Below are 15,708 nucleotides of genomic sequence, written 5' to 3'. Positions count from 1 at the left end.
AATATTTTTGCATGTTTTATATAAAACTGAAACACAAAGATACTATTTTTGCTCTTTTACAGATATCAAGTACTTGCATTTGCAACAGATGCTGATGAAAGACAGGAGGCAGAGCAGCAAAAACATAGTTCTGGAAAAAGACTTGTGGTGAGACCTGTTGGTTTTACAGAAAATATACTATTAAAACATACTATTTAATTTTTATGTAAAACATACTACATACATAAAGCTATACTGTATATATGTAAAAAGAGGAAAGATGTAGTTTCACTAGGAGTGGGCAAGTGGGACACCAGCCCTGGGCACTGACTTGGAGAAAAGGTTTGATGGCTGCTGATGCTGGCAGTCCAGCCACCACTACTGGTCAGGGCACAAAAATGATTTGTTACACTTTTAGAGAGAAGACTAACTGAAAAACTGAGACAGTGTCTGGTCACTAATAACCTAAATTAACTTCCAAGAAAGATAATGAAAAGACTCCAATACATTTTATTTGGATTTGGATTAAGCCCTAAATATTTATCATGTTCTGTTTTATAGGATCATAGGAAAAAAGGGACCTTAGGAGATCATCTAGTCCAGGTCCCTGCTCAAGGCAGGATTATCCCTGATTAAACTAAGTCAAATGCTGGACTAATTTGATCTTGAAAATTTCCAGAGATGGAGATTCCACAATTTCTCTAGGTAGCCTGTTGCATTGCTTGACCACTTGCACTGTGAGAGAGTTTCTCCTAATCTGCATTTTAAACTTCCTCCCCTGCAGCTTGAGGCCATTATTCCTACCTTTATGAAAGGAGATATTAATGATGAAAGGGACTAATTTCTTATTAATGTTCATGCATTTCAAAGGTTATGCTGGAATATGGTAAACTATTTGAGCAACATTTTAAGTGTGCATTTTTAATTCAAATCCATTTTAACTGTTTTTGTCAGGCTTCTAAAAAATCGCCAAATTACAGTTAGTGTTCCTGTACAGCTTCTTTTTTTCTTATGCTGATAGTGTTTATTAAGATATTTCCCATATAGCTGGTACTCAGACCGCTAAGTGAATTACTAAGTCAGAGGCCTTGGGAAATCAGTGTATCTTGAATAATTTTCAGAAGCTAACAAAACCAGGCTATTTTAAATGGTTTGAGAATTAATTTCCGTCTCTGTTGTCCTGCATTGAGAACTGTTTGGCCAACTAGAATAGTCCATAAAATGTTATCATTGGTCTTTGAAACTGTCATAACTTGAATGTCTTATCAATATATAAATTTGTCAGTACTTTAAAATGCATTTAGAAGCATGTAAGGAGCCAGTGTAACTCTTGTATACAAGTTAATATGTTCTCTCCAATATAGCGTATATTAAATGGATAGAATTTGAATCTAAAATAGGAAAAAACCATTGAAGCAAATTGCATAGACTGGTAGTATGTCTGTGACAGAATATGTGTTTAAGGGATTGGACATGTGGCCCAATGAAGTACATAACTCATTGTTACACTTGTATAAAATAAGTATGCAGTAATTGTCCCTGGATTTTACTCTGTTAAATTTATTTCACAGTAAGGAGTGAATACGTGACTAGCAATTCCAACTAGAGTCCTATACACACTGTTATAGTACCTAGCCACAAGGTGCCAGGAAATCATCTTGTACTGAGTAAGAGCTATCCCAGGATAAAATGTATTATGACATAAGCAATGTGCTATGTGTCAGCTAAGGTTTCATGTGAAGTTACCACATATTTTTGAAGGGGTAACTTTGCCCTGGATTCAGATGATTAACTATGACAAAGTTGGGCTATGGATGTTATGTCTGTTCCACTTTTACTATGTAGTATGGTCATTTGAGTCCAGACCCTAACTTTGTTAATTTAAATTGGTGGAAAATAGTGAAGTAAAGTGAAGGAAGATGGGACAGTTGAGAGTTATTAATTTTAGAAACTGCACCTTCCTGTAGGTAGTTTTTCCATATTTGGATTTGTTTGGTTAACATTTGGCATAGGAGCTGAAAAACAAGTTGTGACAGTATGTCAGCACCTAAACGTATGGCACATTTAAGTGGTTATTGTGGCTGTGCTCTTGTACTTAATTTTCAGAATGCAAATTTTTCATTTTGGACAATGTGCATATTTTAAAATATGAATAAAAAAACTTACATGATATGTTGCTTAGCAGATATTTCCTTTAATATTTTAATTAAAGGATTTGGGGTTTATTTTTCCTGGTCTCCCCAGTTGTGTTGCATGGTTAAGGAATGATGAAAATTCCATGATCATTCCAATCAACCTGAAAATAAACTCTGTATTTATCCAGTGTACAAGACCTTATTTTCTGAAAAACAAAGTTATGAGAGTAAGGTGCATTTTGTCCATCAAAACTCTACAAGAAAAAATTGAAATCTTTTTGACAAAGGTTGACAAATTTAATCAAATTTAATGTTAATACCTTCTCCCACAATGTCATTCTCTTTTTGCGGGATGTCTCTTCACAGGTGCATCTTATAAACTAAAAAATATTGCACTAAATATGGAAATAATTGTTGCAAATGTTTTACTATTCCCTACTCCCATCCAAAACATTTCTCCCATTTTATCTTCACCAGCATTTCTGTAAATTCATTTAAGGTAGACTGAACTGTCGTCATATACCTTTTGATACTGATATTACTGTGATATGATCCTTAATTTATGCCTTTTTATTCCTTTTGAAGGTGGATTGGGTTTTAAATATTGGAGAGCAAGCACTGGATATACGTGTTGTCTCCTTTAATCAGATGATTTCCTCTGTTTTTGTGCTTGGTGAGAGAAACTTCTTTTGCCTTAAGGATAATGGGCAAATTCGATTCATGAAAAAACTTGATTACAATCCAAGTTGCTTCCTTCCTTATTGTTCAGGTTTGTAAAAGAAACATTTAACTCAGAAGCCTTGGCTTTGTTATGCTTAAAGCTAAGATTTTTTTTTTTCACTGGGGAAAAATACCTTTGTAACTATATTCTGGATTAATAGAAAAGTTTACATAAAATTCAAAACAGCATCTTCCATTTTTTAATTGAATCATAATTCTTTTTTTAGCGAATATACAGTGGAAATATTGTTCCTCTCCCCCCCCGCCCCCTTTTTTTTTTTCCTTTACCAAGATTAAGGTGTGCGGGTTCAAGACAGCCAAGAGCAATAAATTATTCAGGGCTCTTTTGAACTGAGCATACAAGGGCTGGCAGCATACATTGACTAACATTTTGTGAACTGATTTTATTTGGTGGCTTATAAGTTTTAAGTTTATTTGTCATATTGACTTGGATCAATATTAACGATCTATAGTTATAAATTGGTGCCAGAATTACCTCCCTAGAATATTACAGAATAAGGTTGCTGTTGCGTGATATAAATTACATAGTTTTTTTTAATTTATAAATTTAAAAATTTATAAATTAAATTAAAGGTTTATTTTTAAGTTCTGGAAAACTTTTAACATTGTATATTAGTTCATTTATTTGAATTTTGTAAATAGTATCATAGTAATTTTTATTTATTCTTTAAATTTCTGACTTAAAATTATATTTTTATTACCATATTTACTAGAATACAAGATGACCCTGAATGTAAGATGACCCCTCCCCCTCCCCCTCAGTAATTAGATTCCACACAGAAAAATTATGAATTTATTATAATTTTCCATGTTTGGATTCTGATTATTAGAGGATCTTAAATTTGTTTGTCACCCCCCTCCCCACTACTGCAGGTGGTGCAGGGAGAGGTGATGAGGGGGGGCATTAATGGGGTAGGCAGTGGGGGACAATGGTGGAGGCAGTAGGGAGGGCATGCGGCAGGTGAGAGGGCAGCTTGGCCCCTGCTGCCTGTTTCCGTCCCACTTACCCTCCCTCATTGTGCCTGCCCGCCTCCCCCCCCACTCAGGCTGCCTCAATTCCTCCCTCCCTCCCTCCCATCTCCGTGCTGCTTCTGCTACCCATGGCCTCAGGTCCCCACCCTCCTTCCTCCTTTCACTGCTCCTCCACCCATCCTCCCTGCTTGCCTTTGCTCCGTGCCAGCAGGCTTCACCCCTGCTGTATCTTGAGACATGGAGTATGACTCCAGCCTGCACCCTAGCACTGGTGTGAAGTTGGCATTGCTGTTCCAGCCTGGCCCTGCTGCTGTGGCAGGGAGCCTGGCCCTGCTGCTGTGGCAGGGAGCCAGGCCTGCTGCTATGGGGCTGGCCTAGAACAGCAGTGCCGGCTCCATACCACTGCTATGGGGGCTGGGCTGGAGCCACACTCCATGCCCTTGGCTGCATCAGGGACTGAGCCTACTAGTGTGGACCCAACAGTAGGGAGGAGTAGGGCAGAGGTGGAGAGAGAGAGAGAAGTGACATTGGGGAAGACTGAGACTGTGAGGGAAGAGTGTCAAGGCATGCAGAGGCAGTGGTGTGGTGGGGTGCAGGTGGTTGTGAATTCCACTTTCAGTTCCAGCTCCAACCCCAGCCTGGGGCCAGAGCTGTAGCAGCTGCCTGCCTCCCCACTGTCTTGTGCTCGATTTTAAGCCTTGATTTTTATGGGGGCTTTTCCCCCCAGGTTAAATGGGAAAAACCTCATCTTCTAATTCAGTAAATAGGGTAATACAAATATAATAAATAATTCCCAGTGTCTTTCTTATGAATTCATTGAATTTTCAGTCAATTAATTTAATTAACCAGTGTCTGCTTTGTGCCCAGTTTATCCTAGTATGCACATATGGTGATCAAGACAAATCTGTAAATTACTCATGTTTCAAATTACTTAGTATGGCTGGCTAGAACTTTGGAATGTTGTCATATGTTAGAGATGCATAATACATAATGGGAATTAGTGTTCATGATTAATTACATGACTTTGGTTATTGTCAATATAATTTTCTTTGCTCTGACCTTTTAAAATTTAAATGAAAAAGGAAAACATTTGAATCTATACACAACTATAACAAGTGTGTGTGTGTGTGTGTGTGTGTGTGTGTTGTAAACCTCTGAAAGGAGATTCTTGAACAAATCCATCATCTTTAAAATTTGTTTTATACCTTTCATAGTGACTGAGGGAACAATAAACACTCTGATTGGGAACCATAATAACATGCTACTTGTTTATCAAGATGTGACATTGAAATGGGCCACTCAGCTTCCTCACACTCCTGTGGCAGTGAAAGTGTGCAGTTTACAGTAAGTAACATCAGAAGAGCTAAACATTTTAGGTTTATTTCCCCCTCTCCTTCCCTCAAAAGAATCGTATACAGGCAATAGCAAACAATTCTGTAGTATTTAACAAAGAAGGTTGTTGTAGAAGGAAACAGTTCAATTGTTATATATTGTACATTATATTTATTGAGCTAGTTAATGGTGTTAAATCTGAAGTAATTCTGTAAAAAAAATAATTGCTCTTAGTTTGGATTTATATTATTGTACATGAAGATAGAACTTGGCTTGCTTTCTGACAAAATAGTTTATTCTGTAAAAGAATGAAAAGTGGCCACTTCGGTCTCCAGGAAGACCTTTCTAGACAAGTTTGAGAGTCTCTATGAGAATTTGTTCTTGCTTATTAGTCTAATTGCAGATACATTCCAGAACCTGTTTTACTGTCTACTCTGCATTTATTATTTTCTAAAGCTGGTACTGAAGTTAATTTGAATTAATCTAACTTTCATGTTCAGCAGAGGAAGAAAATCTGCAAGTAAAATATTAATGGCATAGTGATGGTTAAGGAAAGAAACTAAAAAAAATCAACAGGATAGAATCTGACACTGTGGCTAGTGCTGGATCTTGTCACTGGACCTTTGTCACAGTTGGCAGAATCTGAGAAAATGAGGCTAGTGATGTCTGTTAAATGTGATGCACTTGAAAAATTTAACTCCCTTGACTAATCCAAAATTGACTTCTGAAGTTAGCCTCTGCGGGAACATGTCTTTTATCTGAGTTTTGCTTAAAGACTATTAAAAGATTATTTCTATCTTTTTCTGTTTATCTGATATCTGGAAGCCTTTTGTATTTTGCCTTTGTTTTGCTTTTCCTTACACTAGAACTGCATTTAGAAAAACATGCAGCTCTTTTTATTCTTTCTACAAATTAGGATTTGGGATTTGTGTGGACAGCAATCATTGATGTATGTTGCTATCAGTAGATTTGACCAACTCGGATATCCATGAGGTTTTAATATAGAGAGAATGACTAAGTAAGATTATCTGTTTAAATAATAGAAAAAAGCATCAACTGATATATCATTGCTGCAGGATCTGGAGCCATCAACATTTACATTGGGTTTTAGAAGACAGTTTTTATTTATTTTCCTCACAGAGAGCTTGTGACAACAAGAGATAACATAACATATCTACCAAAGGGTGAGTGGGGAAAGAGTGAAACAATATTAGTTAGCATGATATCAGCAAAACAGGACCTAATCATTATTAACCTGTCTTTGTAGGCATCATGGCAAAGAGGCGTTTTAAGGACCTGAAAGTGGCTGATGTGGCTGTTTATTCCCTTGCTTGAAAAGTATGGGAGAAAGCACAAGAGTGCATCTTTGAAAATTTAACCAGTGAACAATGATAGTCTCATTGGAAGCAGAAGTTAATATCTCAATAATAAATTAGAGTTGGATTAAGCCATGAAAGGCCTTGGAAATTAAGACAGATAGTTTGCATTTAATGCAGTGCAGGAAACGGAAGCAATGGAAAGAGAAAAAACAGGAACAATGACAATTGAGGCAGAAACAATAACTGCTTCATGAAGGAAGTTCTAAACTTCACTTTTAATCTTTATAGTCTGTGTCCAAGATGAAGACTTTAGAGTTTTCAGAGAAGTCCAGTTACTTAAATAACTTGCTTGTCTGACTCATTTTTCTCTTCCCTCCTTTTAATCATTATGATTTCATATTTTTTTCATAATAAATGTAAAAGATAGTATTTCCCTATCATGATAGGCATATACAGATAATGTATAATTGCCACAGTAATATCTGGAGTTAATTTCCAGAGGAAACTGTTGGATTTCTCTGTCAATTTTAGGAAGCAACCAGAAACAAAATACAATTAAGTACTTACTAGTAAGATATTGGTTCGGCTTATTGATTTCTGTTGTTTAAATGACATATTTGAAATGGATGCCCCCTTATGACCTCTTATTTCCATTGTAAAATTTGTGCGATCCTAGTTAGTGAAGTCAATAACATCTCTGATTGGAATCATGAGCTACAAACAATCTGTGGGTTGAAATTTGAGTGTTTTTGTTACTTTTTTTCTTATATTTTGACTCAAGTTTGTAGTACCAGTGGACATTTAATTGCAGTTTAATTCTGATAAATGCTACAGAAATTTGACCTTTGATTACTTATAGGTTTGTTTGTTTGGTTGGTTTTATTTTTGCTCTGCTACACTGTAAGAAATAATAGTTTCCATGATAGCTCTTTCACCAAAGGGGAGTCCTGGCAGAAGGTTGCCTAGATTTTTTTGGAGGGTTAAACCCAAAGCAAGAATCTGGATTAACCAAAACTAGTGTACTTCAGAGTGCATATCAGTGTAAATGCATTTTTCCAGTGCTGTGCTTAGTTGGGCAGCTTAGCCACTGAAGTGCTGTGTGCTGCTGCTCCAAAAATGAACTGTAAGAAAAAGCATTTTCAGTGAAGCTTAGGCACTTGAAGAAGACAGTTCTTGAGCTTGGCCTGAGTTCATGAAGCAAATGCTCAGGAGCTATGAGAGACAGCAAACACCTATCTAAATGCCCTGGGCGAGGGGATAAATTGTGTCCCCCATCCCAACACCTTCCTTGATGTACCTCCCCCACATTAGTCCAGCTGTTGCTGCTGCTGGAGCCTCCAGTTTTCTCCCACCTTCTTGCCCCTTGGCATGGGACAGCATGTCCTGGGGCTGTGGGATCCAGGTAGCCCTGCAAGGCAGGGAAGTCTGCATGGTAGCAGTTCCTCCAGATGCCTCGTGTGGGAGTGCTTGGGAGACCATATTATAGGAGAATGCCAGGCAAGATGTGTTTTCTTTTCTGACAATCTGAACACTTTTTACTGACAACCATTTTGTTTTACTTGTATGTGTTTTTACTGATATGTTTTACATAATGTAAATGTAGCCCTTCTGCCAGGCCATGGACAAAGTCTAGGTTCTAATTTAGTGGTTTGACACCAAGTACAGTAAAAATTTTGGCTGTTGGTAAAATTTTTTAGCAGAATATCAGAGGGAAAAAAAGTTTTTGGTTTGGCATCTATGCTTGACTGCGGCAATGGTTTTAACACTATACTGTCCCACCCAGGGATCCCCCCACTCACCCCCGCACACTACCTTGATGTGAGAGCTGTGAGCATGTTACATCTGCACAGCTGAACTTAAAGATACTTTCTGTCAAGTGTGCTAATGCCAATGTATGTATAGTTTTACTTTGTTTACACCATATTCTGTACCTGCTAGTCTGGCAATACTGTTTCACGCTTGTGGCTAGAGCCACTTAGTTATGAATGCTCTGAGACAAACATAACAACTGGGAACAAGGATGAGATTTCATGAGTATGGAATACATAAAATCGATCTGGGAAATTTGCTTCAATTGAGTACTAGAAATCTGTTGGGAACCCAAAATGTTTACTCGAATTGAAACAGTTGGGGCTTATGATAGCATCCTGCAATGTATATATGGTGGCTGAAGCATTTTTTTAAGTAAATTAATTTCTTCCATGGAAGCATGTACCTTCATTACTGAGTTTGATGGGAGGTAAAACATATAGATTACTGCATAGCCTGCTCACTCCAAAAAACCCAGCAAACAGAGCCTTTAAAGAATTAATGAAAATTATCAAAGAGCACTTTGCCCTCAAGCTATTGATTATGCAGAAAAGTTTGGGTTTCATAAGTGAAATCAATTTGAACTTGAATCTATTCCCACTTTTACAACAGAGTTATGGAAATTGTCGGAACATTGCAATTTTAATGTAGCCCTCAGCGACAGATTTGTGTGTGGGCTACTTAGTGAAGCCAAACAAAGGAAGCTCTTAACAGTGGAAGAACTCACCTTTAAACTTGCTTTTGCTATTAGAATAACTATGAAAACTGCAGCAACGGATGCCATAGATTTGTATGGAGGAGTGAGTGCCTGTGGAAATAAGAATGAATGACTTACTTAATATGAGTTCAGTATGCAATTGAAGAGTCAGGGCAGGTGGCAGCCTGATGTGTGCTGTTAGTTGGCAAAGGGTCTCACACTCCAGCTATTTGCTTGTTTAATGAATGCTACTGCCAGACTTGTAGTAAAAAAGACCTGCCCTGCTAAGAGAATTAAAAGATGAGAGTAAGGTATAGAAAAGGGAATAAAAAGGTGTATGTAGTAGGGACAGTAGTGACATATATGGTGAGAATGACATAGCTAGTCTTGGTCTATATTATGTGGATGAGGGTGATAACTTACTCATCTTGCTAACATCCCAGGTGACTTGGAAGGCCTTTAAATAGGGCTGGATATAGGCTTTGCAGTGTCTGTTATCTCACATTCAGAATATGAAAAACTTTTAAAATATAAAATTAAGGAAGACACCAGTGTTAAAAAACCACACACAAAGAGAAGATTGTGCTAAAGCAGATAATGTTAGGACAGTAGAATATAATAATAAGTGGCACCTCTTGACTTACATCATTCAAAAAGGGCGATCCACTCTGTGGGGTCATAAATGGTTAAAGAGATTCCCCGTGGACTGGAATTGTTTAAAGATGCAGGCACTTTCAAAGGTCCTTGCAAGAAACAGTTAAACAACTGTTAGAAGGAATATTAAACTAGGCTTCTGTAGTGTTTAAGGATGACTTAGGAACTTTTAAACATATCATAGCTAGGTTGGTGATTGATGAAAATGCACAGGCTAAGTTTCACAGTGCTTTGCTGTGTCCTTATAGCCTGCATGCCACGGTAGATGCTTGACTGGACTAGCTAGAAAGAGAAGTCATACTTTCAAAAGCAGCCTGGAGTGAGTGGGGCACATCTATAGTGCTAATTGTTTAAAAAAGCAGCCTGGAGTGAGTGGGGCACATCTATAGTGCTAATTGTTTAAAAAAATATGGCAAAGGTATGTGGCGACTTTATAAGTTACTATAAACCTGTACTGAAAGTTGGTAAGTATTCCCTACCTGAAATTTTAGATATTTTGCCACATTAGCTGGAGGACAGAGATCTGGCAAAATTGATTTAGCACAGCCTTACTTACAGATTGAAATAGAATGAGATTCAAAAGTCTATCTTGCCACAAACGAACACAGTTATACCAGTATAATAGATTAATGTTTGCTCTAATTTTTGCTCCTGCCAATGGTCAAGTGCAATGGATTGAATGTTACAAAGAATTGCAAAGATGCATTGTTATTTAGATAATGTTATTGTAACTGGTGAAATGATGAGGAACATCTGAGAAATTTGAAGAGACTATTACAATATTTAGAAGAATATGAGCAAATCAAAGTCGATTGTTTATCATAGACATGTTATTGATGCACAAGGCATACATAAATATAAAGAGAAGATTTAAGGCAATTCTGGAAGCTCCAGGATTAAAAGATGTCTTACAACTTGGATCTTTTCTAGGATTTATTCATCATTATAGTAGATTTGTAGCAAACCTAGCAACTGTGTTGTGTCGTGTTCTTTAAATGGTTTGCTGAAAATGAACTACAAATGGGCTTGTCCATTTGGGTGTCAAAAAGCTTTCCTAGAAGCAAAAAAGCTGGTGACATCTGATAGGGTGCTTGTTTACTTTAACCCATCCATTGCCTTTGAAGCATAGCATGGATGCATCCTTACAGAGCCCCTAACAGCCCATTGGGACTGTTATATCATATACTGTGGCATATGATGGTACTGAATGGCCCATACTTTTTGCATCTCAATCACTTATAGCAGCAGAATGGCATTATGCACAGGTGAACAAAGAGTGAAGCAATTTAACCAATATGAAGAAAATTTACACTTGTCACAGATCACTAACCCCTAGTCTTTGTTCTCCACCCTAAGAAAGGACAAGTGTGGCATGAATGTACCGATGGGTTCTCCTTAGCTGTTTACACTTATGATATCAAGTACAAAAGAACAAAGACACATGGAAATACTGATGGACTCTTTTGTTTACCTGGGAAGGAGCCTTCTGCAATAGAAGTAGAATCTACTGAAATTATTAATTTATTTCAGCTGGAGTGTGCCTCAATGACCTATAATTAGGCAAAGAAACCAAGAAAGATCCCATACTGGTGCAGGTGTATGAAACCACCCTGAAAGGACAATCCTGATTTAGCACTGTTTTATGTAGGCAAAGATGTACCTGTCCATCCAGAATATCATGTAGGGGATTTGTGTTTTTTTCACCAGCAAACTGCACACATGAATTTTAGAAAAGCTGTATGTATAGCCACCTATAAGTTGTAAAAGTGAAGGCACTAGCCAGCAGCTGTGTATGGTGGCCAGGTATTGACCAACAAATAGAACACCTTGTGAGGAACATATGGGATGCCAAGAGGTACAGAAGATGCCCAAACCAGTGGTATTACCATCCCTGACCACCCTGTCAGTGTCTCCATATTGACTTTTCAGGACTGCTTTTAGGGATGGTGTACCTAGTGGTAGTAATTACTCACTCCAAATGATCAGACGTTTTCTGTATGAAAACCCTTGCAACAGCACAGACAGTAGAAAAATTACCAAGTCTTATTTTAAGGATAGGATTGCCAGAACAAGTTTTAACTGACAGTGGCCCACAAATTCAGTTCACATGTGTTTCAAAGGTTCATGAAGAAAAATGGCATCTGGCATATATAAGCTCTGGACCATACCACTCAGCCACAAATGGGCTAGCTTAATGATTTCCTCAGTCTTGCAAAAATGCCATGTTATTTATGAAGGAAGAGGTAGGGTCAAGACAGCAGAAGATGGCCTGCTTCTTTCTAGTATACTGGAATGCAGTGTATGCTACAATGTACGAGATGCCAGCAATGCTGTTGATGGTCTGGAATCTCAGTAGCAACATATTAGAAATTGCCAAATAAGTCAGGCCATGGTAAAGGGAATAGGCATCCCTCAGCAGTGACCTGTAGGCCAAGAAGTATTGGCCTATGATTACAAAGAGCTTAATAAATGGCAATGTGCAGTTGTGAGCACACAAATTGGTTCTTTGCCTATGCAGTATAAGTGATGCCTAATATTATGTGGTGCCATCACATCAGTCAATTATCAGATACAGTCATGACTACCGGACAGAGCACATCAGAACAGTTGGAGTCCCACTTGCTGACCCATTAGCTTTGTAACCTACAGCAATAACCGGTAATGCTATGCATACAGTAGCAACGTTGACTGGCCAGGACCTAATAATATTGAGCTACCTACATCCATCGAGGATGAATCCACTGTAGATGAAGGGCCACTTCCCCAGGACTAAGTTCATGAGAATAGTGGCCACTATACAGGAAGGAAATGTAAACATGAATCTGACACAGTGCTTGGTACAGCACATTTTTATGGAAACAGCCAAGAAGGTGATTGATGTTACCCAGAAAGGAAATGCAAACCACATGAGAGGACTGCAGTATATGCATTATACCTTTATCATTTCAAAAGGCGGGGATGAGATGTGAATATGTTGTATCTGCATGTGTGAATCCAAAATTACTTTCTGGTGAATCTGCAAATGCCAGTGCATATATATATGCTATATATTCTGTGCCTTCCAGTGTGGCAGCACTTTTCTACGCTTGTGACTAGAGGTCCTCTAGAGTCTGTATGAAGGCCCTGGGGCATACATAACCCCCCAACTGTACCCTGCACCATGCTGCTCCTTCTTCACCCCCCAGCCCGCCCTCAGCCTTACCCCACTGCCCACCTGCCACCCCCACCACATCCCAGTGAAGAACTAGTATCTGCCTGTCCTTGAGGCAAGCAGTGTTACAGGCAGATGGGACATAGTAGCAGCAGCAGCATGTGGCTGGTGGGAGGAGAAGAGTAGAGGTACAGAGATTGTAGTGCGGCAGAAAAGACCTGGTAAGAGCTCCCTTCAAGGCGCTGCACTCCTGCTGAGACTTCAAGGGGTACTGCTGTGCTCTGTCTGCCCTTCAGCACTGTTTCCAGATTTTTTTCTTATGATAGAGTTTCAGTCAAGCTCTGGTTGCTTAATTTTTTATGGACAGCTCCATTTTTAATGGATTTTTATGGACAGGCATTTTTAGCCTAATTTTTTATGGTCTGTCCATGAATTTACAGTTGGCAACCCTAGTGCAGAGAAGCCCTTATGGCATGAGGCACTGCAGCAGTGGGAAGGAGGTGCAGTGTGCTTTGTGTCACTGAGGAAGCCATAGGCAATGCATGCAAGCCTCTGGTTGGTAAGAAGTTGTAGACAGCTCTGAATTATACAATTAAGCAATGAGACTCTACGTAAGAGTGCATAGAGGCTTTCAGAACTCCCATTCTAGACATACTTAGTGCAGGGTGAAAATATGACTGTCTTATGCTTAGTTTCTGTCAAAGTTGCTCAACAGTGTTTTTTGGTAGCAGTTTCAGGTTTTGTGCATTAGGAATGTGTAGTGTTCTGTCCTCTTGGAGCCATTTTTTCATTTAGGCCCCTGTACTTCATCATACAAAGGTCTGGCTTCATCATCTGCAATCTGTTGTGTTCAGCAGTTTAGCTCAGCTACTCTTGGTGCTTTCTGAGACATTAAAGAGCAGATTCCTCTTCACCTTTTTATCTATACAACCCCAGCTGATTGTGTAGGGTCAAGGTCTGTATCAGTGTGAGATTGACAAAGGTGATTGAAGTTTTCATGGGCACAAATTCCTCTGTGGAAGGTCATTTCCTTGTTGGCAATGACTTCAGTTTATAGATTGAGGTGAGCTTTAGGCTCTAGTGGCTGCTGTTCCTCATATTAAGGGTATTGCTATGTTTCACAGTCATGTCAAATTATTTGTCAGTGTGGTGGCAGAATGCCATCTTTTAAAAACAAATTACCTGGTAATTTTTCCCCACTCTAATAATCTGAATACTTATCTTGTCTTCATGTACTTGGCTTAAAAAGGTCCTTGACATTTATCTTTAAGTAGACTAAAAACCCTTAGACCCCCCACTTTTTGGTTTTATTTGACATGAATTCACTTGGCAATACTGTTATAAGTGGACCATGTTTTAAATATCTCTCTGAATTGTATTGCTATGGCCTGGCCTGCCTGAACCCTGAGTATACCTTGACATACCTTCCTAATCCAAGGCAAAGCAGCTGAGATTGCTTGTCACAGAGTTATTTCCATCACAGGCATCTGTAAAAGTAGCTATGTGGTCTTAACCCCGCTCACAAAGTGTAACTCAAGGGGGGAATTCCATTTTGATCTCTCTACACTGCAAAATCTGCACTGTTTTTACAGTAGAACACATGCACCCCCATTTGTGGAGCTTTTTTCTTGAATATCCCTTTAAGCTGACCAGTTCTTAATTTACTTTTTTGGTTATTTATGAATGTCTGTCAAGCTTATTGCACTATACTTGGGTATACAAAATGCCTTCACTTTGCATTATTTTTCCTGCCCTCCTGCCCCCAAAACAACCCCTAAATTTTTTCCCACTTGCTTTCTTTTGCAAATTTGCATGTGTCTTGTTAATGTCTGTTGCCACTAATTTTCACTCTTAAGGTTTTGGGATATCTTTCTAGCTATTTATTCTACACAAGAAAAGCTTGAATACCATTTTTATCTGAATCCAAGATGACTATAACATTTAAGATGACCCTCCAATAATTAGATTCTATACATGGAAAATTATTAGAATCTAATTATTGGGGGTTGTCTTAAATTTGTACCCCCCCACTGCTGCGGTGGAGAAAGCAACAGCAAGGGACGAGGGACTAGATCCCTGCTCCTTGCCCTGCTCTCCTGTTCCCCCATGCATGTTCCCCTGCTGCCTTCTCTTTTGCTATATACCCCCTGCCTCCTACCCCTTCAAAACTGTACTTTCTCCCCAAGTCCCCCTACACCCTATTGTACCCCCCCATTGTTTTTCCATGTATATGCCTGCCATCTGGTCCCTTGGCCCTTGCCCCTCCACCAGTGCCTGACCTTTGCTCCCTGTTCCCATGTGCCTGCCCCTTCCCTTGCTGCTTACCTTCTGCTGCAGTTCTGCTCCAGTTTGGGGGCAATCATCATCACCAGCAGCAGCAGTGGCGGCCCTGGCTGGCCAGGGATAAGCGGCAGCAGCTCAGAGCTGGAGGGCCTGGAACCAAAGCAGAAGGTAAGGCAGGGCAGGAGCAGGCTGCTCAGTTTCCACTGAGCTTCCTCTTGCTGCACACGTGGGTTTCCCACATCCTCTCCCACCTTCGCCCATGATGTCCTGGTTTGTGAGACCCCTCCAATGTAAAATGAGCCAACCCTGTTTGGGGCAGGCAGTGGCTCAGTTCTGGCTTTAGCTCAGAGCTCAGGGCCAAACCTGGAGCTGAGCTGCCACCTGCCCCGGTCTGGTTCTCAGATCCAAAGCAAGGTATTCCTCCCACATGCTGATGGGCGGGACATGGGGGTATGGACCTTGTCTTGGATTTGAGTAAAGATGACATATCCTTGGAAAAGGAAAAATTGCTGATCTGTTTTTGTGTTCCCTTAAGAAGCCTTCTGACAAGAATCTTACTTCCTTTCAAGGGTAAGGGAAATTTCTGTTTTGGCAGTGTTAATTTGTCCATTTCATTTTACTTTTCTACTTTTGAGA

At 39.3% G+C, this 15,708-nt stretch overlaps 1 protein-coding gene across 7 annotated transcripts in view; it reads left to right on the top strand.

Annotated features, from left to right (window-relative positions):
* The window catches only part of BBS9 (Bardet-Biedl syndrome 9), a 482,129-nt gene that overhangs the window by 71,391 nt on the left and 395,030 nt on the right, over positions 1–15,708 (top strand). For all 7 annotated transcript variants that reach the window (XM_090050217.1, XM_090050216.1, XM_090050215.1 and 4 more), the window contains 3 exons: positions 63–147; positions 2,700–2,883; positions 5,042–5,171. In XM_090050217.1, coding sequence (XP_089906343.1) covers positions 63–147; positions 2,700–2,883; positions 5,042–5,171 — 399 coding nt within the window. The remainder of the gene's footprint in view (positions 1–62; positions 148–2,699; positions 2,884–5,041; positions 5,172–15,708) is intronic.

The sequence above is a fragment of the Crocodylus siamensis genome, chromosome 5, assembly GCF_052110815.1.
Source record: "Crocodylus siamensis isolate JL-2025a chromosome 5, ASM5211081v1, whole genome shotgun sequence".
Taxonomy (NCBI): Eukaryota; Metazoa; Chordata; order Crocodylia; family Crocodylidae; genus Crocodylus; species Crocodylus siamensis.
The sequence above is the reverse complement of the archived record's forward strand: the minus strand, read 5'-3'. Positions and strand labels throughout refer to the sequence as shown.